General features: G+C 36.7%; 1 protein-coding gene and 1 long non-coding RNA gene across 25 annotated transcripts in view; one reads left to right on the forward strand and one right to left on the reverse strand.

Moving 5' to 3' along the window:
- si:dkeyp-94g1.1 overlaps window positions 1-12,477 on the reverse strand; it is a 204,767-nt gene that overhangs the window by 27,284 nt on the left and 165,006 nt on the right. For 4 of the 24 annotated variants that reach the window (XR_015477976.1, XM_087240137.1, XM_087240141.1 and 1 more), the window contains 2 exons: window positions 8,679-8,797; window positions 5-85 (listed from right to left, as the gene is read on the reverse strand). The exons of 2 other annotated variants lie outside the window; for them this stretch is intronic. Coding sequence is in view for 9 of the 22 variants with exons in the window: in XM_087240137.1 (XP_087096263.1) it covers window positions 5-28 (24 nt within the window). In the remaining 13 variants the exon portion in view is untranslated. Of the gene's footprint in view, window positions 1-4; window positions 86-8,430; window positions 8,464-8,678; window positions 8,857-12,477 lie in introns of those variants that run through there. 18 more of the 24 variants (XR_015477978.1, XM_087240147.1, XM_087240153.1 and 15 more) reach the window with 10 other exon arrangements.
- On the forward strand, window positions 5,856-9,200 carry si:dkey-53k12.2. Its single transcript, XR_015479047.1, has 3 exons — window positions 5,856-5,973; window positions 8,289-8,600; window positions 8,699-9,200. It is a non-coding gene; the product is annotated as a si:dkey-53k12.2 (long non-coding RNA).

The following is a 12,477-nucleotide window of genomic DNA, read 5'->3' on the forward strand; positions in this document are numbered from 1 at the left end:
CAACTGACCCTGCTGGGGCTCGAACCATTGACCTTGCTGTGAGGCAATTGTGCTACCACTGCAACACAGTGCTGCTTTTCTCTCTCTTTCAAAAAAAAAATAAAAATTTATATATATATATATATATATATATATATATATATATATATATATATATATATATATATATATATATATATATATAGATATGAAAATCACTGCCGACTGCTTTATTCTAGAACTTAAATCTCTGAACCGTAAGGGCCCTATCATACACTTGGCGTAATAAGGTGCAAAACGTGTTTGTCGCAATTTGTGGCTATTTACAGACCAGCGCAACGCTAATTTGCACGTTTTTGCATATTGTTTCAAAAGTTCACACTTAGCTGATGATTGTTAATAAGCTAGTTTGGCATGCTGTCCCGAGAGAGAGCCCAGAGCTCCCTCCCGTTGCAGGGCGAGAGGGGAGTTTAAGTTCGGGTAGATCTCGAGACACCCCCCTCCCTCCTGCTGCGTAAGGATTGCTAAGGTGATGTGTTGCTGACAGAATTTAATTTGGTGCTAATTTGGTTTAGTCAATTTACTTAAGTCTCATGTTTTTGGGAGTGTGGGAGGAAACCGGAGGACCCGGGGAAAACCCACGCAAGCACGGGGAGAACATGAACTCCACACGAAAATGCTGTCCGGTTGGGTGGATACCTGAGTCGTAGGCATTTTTTGCTGTGAGGCCGCAGTGCTAGCCACTGGGCCGCCCTGCTGTCCTGAAGAAAAGAGGAGGAGAAGGGGTGGAAGGGGGGATTCTTCAAGACAAAGATGACTAAAGGTAAGATGTTTGGTTATTTATACTGGGTTAGGAATAGTCTGATTGGTGGTTCGTACATTAGCTTGACTCGGGGCCAGCCGTGTCAATCATAAGCATGTGATCCTCTCGAAATTAGTTTATGAATAAACTTCAATTAAATAGAATATCCATTTATGCCACTTTGTGAACTCATGGGTGTGCTGGTCTACAATAGAGGTGTGTTAAGGCACATTGTTGGCGTGTTGATGTTTTGAGGAACTGAAATAAACAGCGCCATTGACGAAGTAAAAGCTGCTCTAAAGTCCAGCGCAGAGCGCGTTAGTTATGTGCCTATGCAGGTCCAAACACTTACACACTGTACAAAGTACTGAACTACTGAAATGTTTTTAATACTTTTTGGTGCTGCTTTTTTGGTGAAGGCCTCTCATATGGGGAATGAAGTCAAATGAATTGCTCAGGTGTTAGTTTTTTCAGACTTCAACAGAGTGTAAAAACCTTGATAGTTCTGTGGGTCTCGTCTATCAAATCTGATCTTTAATTTGAATTTTTTATTGGATTCAAGTCAGGTGATTGGCTGGCTCATTCTACAGCTTTATTTTCTTTCTCTAAAAGCATTTGGCTGTGTTTTGGATCATTGTCTTGCTGAAATGTCCACCCTGGATTCATCTTAATCATCCTGATAATGTAGATGTTGGACTGAAGTACCTGATGTTAATTTATAATGACGAAGGGCAAAGGGTTGATGAAGAACTACTGAGAGATTTCAGCTGCTGTCTGGGCATTTTTGTCTTTTTACACCTCCCTTTCTTCATGTGTTTAATACTTTTTTCCTGTGTCATTTCATTTTCGTACACATAACCTCATTTTTAAACTAATTAGTTTGCTTTGCGTACATTTTTTTGGTTAAAATCATCAGGTGAAAAGTCATGAGCACCTTTAGAATTTTATTTTATTTTTTTAAAGAAAAGTTGACTTTTTTTTATACTTTTCACCCTCACTGTATCTGCAAAATTTAATAATAGATACATTTTAACCTATGACCAAAAATCATATCACGCCTCTATGTAAGGGGTATGTGTTTGTTCAGAATTTTCTCAGTGTCTGATTTTAATGTTTTTTTTTCTGAGATTAAACAGGGAAGCACTGTCTATTTGTATATTTATCTTTATATACTTAAAGTATGGAGTTATGTTCAAGTCATATTAAAAGAGAAATTATGTTAATAATTTAAATAAGTTTTATGTAAAAATCCGTATTTAGGGAACAACATGTGGTTCTAAAGCCACTTTCTGTGTGTGTGTGTTTCAGTTTCATCAAAGTAATTTCCTGTATGTCATATACTTCCTATTCTACATTGACAAAAATGTATTCTTGAACTCACGCCAGGAGTTTGTTAAAATGGAATTAAATAATCTGCGCCTGATCGTCACTTTGATTTTCATCCATTTACAGAGTTTCAACATGGGTACAGTACCAAGTCCCTGTGTTCTACTTAAACTAAGTTCTGTTATTGGTTAATATATCAATATATATATTGAGAGTAGTCATAAGATTATGATCAGAAGGCAATTGTTTGACTTAAGTCTTTTTAAGAAATACTGTTATACTGATTAAGAAATTAACAAGCTGAAAGAATGAATTTACATTACCATGTTTTCCTATATTTTTGAGTACTGTTTAGACAACTACGCAAACTTGTTTAAATGACATGCAGTGGTAAAATCACTTAATCACAAAAATGCTGTCCGGTTGGGTGGATACCTGAGTCGTAGGCATTTTTTGCTGTGAGGCCACAGTGCTAGCCACTGGGCCGCCCTGCTGCCCTGTAGAAAAGAGGAGGAGAAGGGGTGGAAGGGGGGATTCTTCAAGACAAAGATGACTAAAGGTAAGATGTTTGGTTATTTATACTGGGTTAGGAATAGTCTGATTGGTGGTTCGTACATTAGCTTGACTCGGGGCCAGCCGTGTCAATCATAAGCATGTGATCCTCTCGAAATTAGTTTATGAATAAACTTCAATTAAATAGAATATCCATTTATGCCACTTTGTGAACTCATGGGTGTGCTGGTCTACAATAGAGGTGTGTTAAGGCACATTGTTGGCGTGTTGATGTTTTGAGGAACTGAAATAAACAGCGCCATTGACGAAGTAAAAGCTGCTCTAAAGTCCAGCGCAGAGCGCGTTAGTTATGTGCCTATGCAGGTCCAAACACTTACACACTGTACAAAACACTGAACTACTGAAATGTTTTTAATACTTTTTGGTGCTGCTTTTTTGGTGAAGGCCTCTCATATGGGGAATGAAGTCAAATGAATTGCTCAGGTGTTATTTTTTTCAGACTTCAACAGAGTGTAAAAACCTTGATAGTTCTGTGGGTCTCGTCTATCAAATCTGATCTTTAATTTGAATTTTTTATTGGATTCAAGTCAGGTGATTGGCTGGCTCATTCTACAGCTTTATTTTCTTTCTCTAAAAGCATTTGGCTGTGTTTTGGATCATTGTCTTGCTGAAATGTCCACCCTGGATTCATCTTAATCATCCTTATAATGTAGATGTTGGACTGAAGTACCTGATGTTAATTTATAATGACGAAGGGCAAAGGGTTGATGAAGAACTACTGAGAGATTTCAGCTGCTGTCTGGGCATTTTTGTCTTTTTACACCTCCCTTTCTTCATGTGTTTAATACTTTTTTCCTGTGTCATTTCATTTTCGTACACATAACCTCATTTTTAAACTAATTAGTTTGCTTTGCGTACATTTTTTTGGTTAAAATCATCAGGTGAAAAGTCATCAGCACCTTTAGAATTTTTTTTTTTTTTTAAAGAAAAGTTGACTTTTTTTTATACTTTTCACCCTCACTGTATCTGCAAAATTTAATAATAGATACATTTTAACCTATGACCAAAAATCATATCACGCCTCTATGTAAGGGGTATGTGTTTGTTCAGAATTTTCTCAGTGTCTGATTTTAATGTTTTTTTTTCTGAGATTAAACAGGGAAGCACTGTCTATTTGTATATTTATCTTTATATACTTAAAGTATGGAGTTATGTTCAAGTCATATTAAAAGAGAAATTATGTTAATAATTTAAATAAGTTTTATGTAAAAATCCGTATTTAGGGAACAACATGTGGTTCTAAAGCCACTTTCTGTGTGTGTGTGTTTCAGTTTCATCAAAGTAATTTCCTGTATGTCATATACTTCCTATTCTACATTGACAAAAATGTATTCTTGAACTCACGCCAGGAGTTTGTTAAAATGGAATTAAATAATCTGCGCCTGATCGTCACTTTGATTTTCATCCATTTACAGAGTTTCAACATGGGTACAGTACCAAGTCCCTGTGTTCTACTTAAACTAAGTTCTGTTATTGGTTAATATATCAATATATATATTGAGAGTAGTCATAAGATTATGATCAGAAGGCAATTGTTTGACTTAAGTCTTTTTAAGAAATACTGTTATACTGATTAAGAAATTAACAAGCTGAAAGAATGAATTTACATTACCATGTTTTCCTATATTTTTGAGTACTGTTTAGACAACTACGCAAACTTGTTTAAATGACATGCAGTGGTAAAATCACTTAATCACAAAAATGCTGTCCGGTTGGGTGGATAGCTGAGTCGTAGGCATTTTTTGCTGTGAGGCCGCAGTGCTAGCCACTGGGCCGCCCTGCTGTCCTGAAGAAAAGAGGAGGAGAAGGGGTGGAAGGGGGGATTCTTCAAGACAAAGATGACTAAAGGTAAGATGTTTGGTTATTTATACTGGGTTAGGAATAGTCTGATTGGTGGTTCGTACATTAGCTTGACTCGGGGCCAGCCGTGTCAATCATAAGCATGTGATCCTCTCGAAATTAGTTTATGAATAAACTTCAATTAAATAGAATATCCATTTATGCCACTTTGTGAACTCATGGGTGTGCTGGTCTACAATAGAGGTGTGTTAAGGCACATTGTTGGCGTGTTGATGTTTTGAGGAACTGAAATAAACAGCGCCATTTACCAAGTAAAAGCTGCTCTAAAGTCCAGCGCAGAGCACGTTAGTTATGTGCCTATGCAGGTCCAAACACTTACACACTGTACAAAGTACTGAACTACTGAAATGTTTTTAATACTTTTTGGTGCTGCTTTTTTGGTGAAGGCCTCTCATATGGAGAATGAAGTCAAATGAATTGCTCAGGTGTGATTTTTTTCACATACTTCAACAGAGTGTAAAAACCTTGATAGTTCTGTGGGTCTCGTCTATCAAATCTGATCTTTATTTTGTTTTTTTATTGGATTCAAGTCAGGTGATTGGCTGGCTCATTCTACAGCTTTATTTTCTTTCTCTGAAAGCATACGAGAGTTTCCTTGGCTGTGTTTTGGATCATTGTCTTCCTGAAATGTCCACCCTGGATTCATCTTAATCATCCTGATAATGTAGATGTTGGACTGAAGCAGCTGATATTCATTTATAATGACGAAGGGCAAAGGGTTGATGAAGAACTACTGAGAGATTTCAGCTGCTGTCTGGGCATTTTTGTCTTTCTACACCTCCCTTTCTTCATGTGTTTAATACTTTTTTCCTGTGTCATTTCATTTTCTTACACATAACTTCATTTGTAAACTAATTAGTTTGCTTTGCATATATTTTTTTGGTTAAAAACAAACGGTGAAAAGTCATCAGCACCTTTAGAAATTTTTTTTTTTGAGAAAAGTTGACTTTTTTCTATACTTTTCTCCCTCACTGTATCTTCAAAATTGAATAATAGATACATTTTAACCTATGACCAAAAATCATATCACGCCTCTATGTAAGGTGTATGTGTTTATGTTCAGAATTTTCTCTGTGATTGATTTTAATGATTTTTTTTGTCTGAGATTACACAGGGAAGCACTGTCTATTTGTATATTTATCTTTATATACTCAAAGTATGGAGTTATGTTCAAGTCATATTAAAAGAGAAATTATGTTAATAATATAAATAAGTTTTATGTAAAAATAAGTATTTAGGGAACAACATTAGTGGTTCTACTGCAGGGTTTTTGCGTGTGTGTGTTTCAGTTTCATCAAGTAACTTCCTGTATGTCATATGCTTCCTACTCCACATTGACAAAAACTCATGCCAGGAGTTTGTTAAAATGGAATTAAATCATCTGCGCCTGATCATCACTTTTATTTTCATCCGTTTACAGAGTTTCAACACAGGTACAGTACCAAGTCCCTGTGTTCGACTTAAACTAAGTTCTGTTATTGGTTAATATATCAATATATATGTATTAATAGTAATCATAAGATTATGATCAGAAGGCAATTGTTTGACTTAAGTCTTTTTAGGAAACACTGTTATACTGATTAAGAAATTAACAAGCTAAAATAATGTATTTAAATTATCCTATATTTTTGAGTACTGTTTAAACAACTATGCAAACTTGTTTAAATGACATGCACTGGTAAAATCACTTACTTTTCTGAACACAAGTATAAATGAACAAAACGCTAAAAAAATAAAGTCAGAAATCATAGCAAAACTATCAGACAAAATAAAAAAGGTATATTTTGTAAAATGAATACTTATCTCTGATTGGACAAGACATCTGTTAATCAAGGCATACAAAAAGACTACAGGGATGTGTTTAAAGTCACAGTGTAGAACTTACACCCATTGACTTCCATGTATAGTATTTTTTTATAAATATAATTCAGGTTAATCATGTATGAGTAATAGGAAGTTTTTTTAGGTAAACTTAATAATTTTAGCCAGTGTGATTAATGTAAGTTGAGATGACCTAAACCTAAACAAAATTTAGGATAGCAACATTTTTTTTACAGCATAACGCCATAAACAATCACTATGGTATTTCCGATTTAGCTGAAATGTCTCAGTTTTTTAATTTGTTCATTTGTTTTAAGTTTCACCATTTTTTCTTGACTTGTAACGTTCATATTTTTCATTTTTTGATATTGTTGTTGTGTTTCATAACTTAATTTGCTTTGAGATGCATCATTGCATTTGTTAATTTGTCATTTTATTTATTTAGTTTTTATTTAGTTTTCAACTGTGAATTGTTTTGTATCTCAGTCACCGAATTAAAAGCATAAAAAAAACGTATGTGTCATAATGAAAATTTAGATAAACCTATGCATAGCTGAATAATAAGTTTAGTACATGGACATGACTACACTGTGAGGCTCAAACATCTTTTTTCCTTATTTTCATGTAAATCCAGGGACTGTAAAGTCACAATGAAACCAGGTTAATCAAACCAAAATACAGACTGCTTCATTGCATACAGGATCATTAATATGCACACAGAGGCTGCGTTTGATTAATTATGATATTTGCTAGTGAGATTACAACAAGTCGTTGCCTTGTACTTGTACATGTGTAATGACAATAAAGTCGAATCTAATGTAATCTATTCCCCTTATTTATTTAGGTTGATCTAATTGAGATTAAACTTAATATGTATGTGGGACTCTTATTTTGAAAATGAGAGAGGCTGGAAAACTGCACTATATTTAATTCACAACAAAATTTTTCCCTTTTCTCTGCTTCCCACGCTTTCCTGTCTAACCTCTCCACTGTCCTATCAGTAAAGGGTAAAAAGCTGACCAATCATTAATAATCGAGGATAAACTCATTAAGCAGTTGTGTTATATTATGTGTCATGCATGTGATCATTATTCACACACACACGTTTGGTTTTGTGAAAAGTGGGGACATTACATAGGTTTCCATTCATTTTATACTGTCTAAACCGTATATTAAATTGCCCTCACCCCACCCCACCCCTAAACCCAACCATCACAGGAGACTCTGTGCAGCTTTACTCTCTGATTAAACTCACTCTGTAGGATTTATAAGCATTTTGAGTAATGATGACGTGACCAATGTCCTCATATTTCACTTCCTTTTTTTAATACCTGTGTCATACCCATGTCAGTATACAGATTTATGTCCTGATATGTCACAAAAACACACACAAACACACACACAAACACACACACACACACACACACACACACACACACACACGCACACACACACACACACACACACACACACACACACACAACGGTAAATGATGGGTAAACGATGGCAGAATTTTAATTAAGGTAATTTTATCTCTTTAAAGAACAATGTGTAGTAGAATAAATAGTTTTCTTAGCAAGTTTTGCGTGTGCTTACACTCTTGTGCAAGTAACAAAGAGTCTGAACGTAAGTCAATACATGGATATATTCACAATGAACATTATAATTACAAGCTGTTCCCACATTAGCAATAAAATGTATTGATAAATGTAAATTCTTACCCGTTGTCATTGTATACGGTCCATAAGAATAAAATCAATTGACTGCTGTTAGTTTCGAAGCCACATGAACCTAGTGTAAATGCTACACAACATAAACATTCTCTTGATCACAGATGCATTAATAATCTAAATAGCTATTATCTGCATAGGAAGGAAATGTTAATTTCAGAAATTCAATGTCTAAACTAATTGTTTTCTCTTCACAGTATCCAGTGAGGTGACTCAACCAAAAGCAATAAGTGTCAATAAAGGACATTCCATTACACTTACCATACAAGACAACACAAGCCAAACAAAACAATACGATGATTTTCAATGGAAAAAAGATAAAGACGACATTGTAGTCACTTACATTTCTAATAAATCACAGATTCAGCCTTCCTATAAAGATAAAGTGGATTTTAATCCCGACTACTCTCTAACAATCAAGAACACACAGGAGACAGACGGTGGACTTTACACTGCTAAAGAAAGTGGAGATTCAGATATCATTCTTGCTCTATACAATGTAACTGTTGGTAAGAAATACTTTTTTTTTTAACCATTTTTGTTGTGTTCAGAGCAGCACAGCTTTCATAGGATATTTCAATGCTTACTTGCTTTTCATTATTTACAGTCAGTGGTGGATCAAGCCGAGGACCAGTTTCCCTCACATGGATCACATTTCTCTTTCTTTTGGGTCCAGTGATAATTTGAGCCAAGTGATGTGCTGGAGCTGCAGAAAAACCAAAAATATATTTTATTTTTTTATTTTATAGTTTATCATTAAATGTCCTTGTTTTATGCAAAAGCAAATTATACTCCCCAAAACATACACATTTTCAAAGATTATAGGTTAGATTTCAGTGGACAGAAATAACTGATCAAAATATGTACCTTTGATGCAAATGCTAGGGCAGCACGATATTGAAGAGATCAACATCATCAATTAATTATACCCAATTATACTCAATATCGCAAAATGAAATGACAGAAAAATTATATATTGCAATATGATTTTTCTGTCATTTCATATAGCGATATTGAGTATAATTAATTGATTATAATTGACTAATCAAATGTAAAATGTATCCTCGTATTGACACATAAATAAAATTCATCTTTCATATACTTGAAAATATGATTATCTCCTTTGCCTGAATGCTTTTTGAAATGCTCACACAGTCACAAGTCTTAAAACATCTGCAGATTATAAAGCTTTTGCTAACTTTATGGTTTTATGGCTTAAATTTTGCAATGTCCTCCAGAAACGATATGTTTTCATCCGTCTGTCAAAAAATATTAGCATCTAAGTTTTGTTTTTAAATCTTTGTGTAAATCCTTGATGAATTAAAGAGCATATTGTAGGTTAGACAACCCAGTGAGACAATGTAAGAGTAAAGTAGGAACTAGATTTTCTTTAAAATACATGTTAAAGTTTATTATTAAGCCGTTTGGAGTCGTTTTTGGTCACAGATATTTACTTCAGCATCTGAAAAATCGCCAAACCGTAAGTGACATCGGATGAGGGAGTTCGCGCAAATAACAGTATGAAGACAACTGAACGTGGTGCATGTTTGGATGCCGAGATAAGATACTCTGAGAGACTCACACAAACGACAGACCACAGCCATACAATTATAAGCCTGTGGACAGACCAGCAGACAGAACAGCAGTCAGCGAAGTGTAATTTAACTCTATTGTGAGGAGAACCAAGAATAAACTTCAATCATAATTCAAGTTCAAATTCTAATTCAACTCAAGTTCAAGATTTATTTATATTGCACAAAATCATAAGCAGTGTTAATACCGGCATTTTCACTCTTTATATATGGATAAGTATCTGTGTGAGTGTGTGTACACTGAAAGAAAATATATCATCTGACCCATTTAAAAGTAAATCTAAAATAATTTTTCAGTAAGTTGGCTAAAAATTTATGTGGGTACCATACTATCATGTCTTTAATGTGTGCTAAATTGTGGATGCTGTGTAAAAAGATGCCGACAGCCTCATCATTGTAAATCCGCTGGAAGGATCTAGAAAGGAGAGCAAATGTAGTGGACAGTTCTGCATTCTTGTCGAGCCTGTGATTATGGCGAGTTTGATGACCTCTAGTAAGGCAAGGCAAGGCAAGTTTATTTATATAGCACATTTCATACACAATGGCAATTCAAAGTGCTTTACATAAACAAGAATAAAAGAAACAAGTAAAATAAAAATAAAAACAAATAATAAAAATGCGTAAAAACAAAACAGAACATAAAAACAGGTAAAATGTGATATAAAAGAATGAAGAAGAAGAGAAAAACATGATAGTGCAATATGTCGGACGTAGCACAGTGCTCATTCAGTAAAGGCACAGCTAAACAGATGCGTTTTCAGTCTTGATTTGAATGTGCCTAATGTTGGAGCACATCTGATCATTTCTGGAAGCTGATTCCAGTAGCGGGGGGCATAGTGGCTAAAAGCCGATTCACCCTGCTTTGACTGAACTCTTGGAACTTCTAGTTTATATGATCCTAAAGATCTGAGTGATCTGTTGGGTTTGTATTCAGTGAGCATATCTGTGATGTATTTAGGTCCTAGGCCATTTAGAGATTTATAGACCAGTAATAATACTTTAAAATCTATTCTGAATGTAACTGGCAGCCAGTGTAAAGACCTGAGGACAGGTGTGATGTGCTCTGATTTTCTGGTTCTGGTTAGCATTCTGGCTGCAGCGTTCTGGATGAGCTGCAACTGTCTGACTGTCTTTTTAGGAAGACCAGTGAGGAGTCCATTACAGTAATCCACCCTGCTGCTGATAAAAGCATGAACAAGTTTCTCTAAGTCTTCACTAGAAACAAAGCATCTGATTCTTGCTATGTTTTTGAGATAAGGGCCGGCGCGTCCTAAGAGGCAACCTAGGCAGCCGCCCAGGGCAGCGTCCGCGACACCTCCTTTACCACCTCAGTTATGTTCGCGACATCTCCCTCACCACCCGCGCGTCCTCAGTTAAATCCGCGCATAGGGCGGCAGAATAGAGAGGCCAGCGTCTGCGACACCTTACTCACCACCCGCGTCATCAGTTATATCCGCGCATAGGGCTGCAGAAAAGAGGGCGGCGTCTGTGACACCTCCTTCACCACCTGCATCCTTAGTTATGTCCGTGACACCTCCCTCACCACCCGCGTGTCCTCAGTTATATCCGCGCATAGGGCTGCAGAAAAGAGGGCGGTGTCTGCGACACCTCCTTCACCACCCGCATCCTTAGTTATGTCTGCGACACCTCCCTCAACACCCGCGCGTCCTCAGTTATATCCGTGCATTATTATAGGGCGGCAGAATACAGAGGCCAGTGTCCGCGACACCTCACTCACCACCCGCGTCCTGACCTGTCAGCTTTAATTGAGGGGAAAACTGGATAATTTTAAGATTTTGCCGGTTAATTTCATTTTCCGGGTTTAAAATTATTTTTGGGGCGAGATCAAAATCTGTGACGTAGCACGAATCTGCTAGTGGAGTGATGACGCATCAGTTTCTCATTATTGTTCATAGACTGAGTTTTCTTATCCTATGAGAAAACCCTGCTTCTTAATTATTCGGTAGAGCACATGCTTTCCAAAGGCAAGACAGACCTGTCAAGCTGTGAGATCCAATGACTGGGTTAGACCACATTCGCACACAACAAGCAGTATTTACAACCCAAGCTAATTCTGAAAACGTAAAATGTTTTTTTAAAGTGGACGCTACGAGACGGTGTGACATCGTTCCTCTTCGCGCTCGCTAGCTGACAGCTCACCTCCATGTGGAGGGCTTTCCCGCTGCAGCCAGTTTGTCCAGTTAGCTAATCGTGTATGTCGGCAGAGTGGAGACGCGGAGAGGAGCTGTCCGCAACAACGGCGACGACAGGGTTTGAGTCCGGGGAAGAGCGGTTCCAGAAATCAGGAAGGACAAAAACAGAATCCAAAAAATAAAGTGAACAAGTTAATAACAGGGTGAGAATATGGTGAAATTTAAAAATGTGGTAAAAAATGAGGGCTTTTCCTTTTCTGGACGGCTTTTGTAAATCGTTTGTTGGGTTTAGGGAAGGAAGCTGGAGGGTGGGCGGTTCAATCGGTAAAACCGGTTGGGTTTAGGGAAGGAGGAGAAGGGTGGATCAGCCGACTGGCCGGTTGGTCACCCAGTCAATCATTCAGTCAGTCAGAAAGACAGACAGACTGTCACTGGACAGCGGCCCATGAGAGACGTTCGAGATGTGAAAAAGCACACACAGCAGCCTCTTGCGGATTCGCGAAAACAAAAACTACACAAATACGTACCTACCAGGACGTATTTCGTGGTCTCCAGAAACGTTAACGAGACAACATTTTCAGAATGAGCCTGGGTTGAGTATTTAGCCAGGGCTGTGTTTCTTTTTATGATTCACAGGGTTT

This window comes from Danio rerio, chromosome 2, assembly GCF_052040795.2.
Source record: "Danio rerio strain M-AB ecotype USA chromosome 2, GRCz13ab, whole genome shotgun sequence".
Taxonomy (NCBI): domain Eukaryota; kingdom Metazoa; phylum Chordata; class Actinopteri; order Cypriniformes; family Danionidae; genus Danio; species Danio rerio.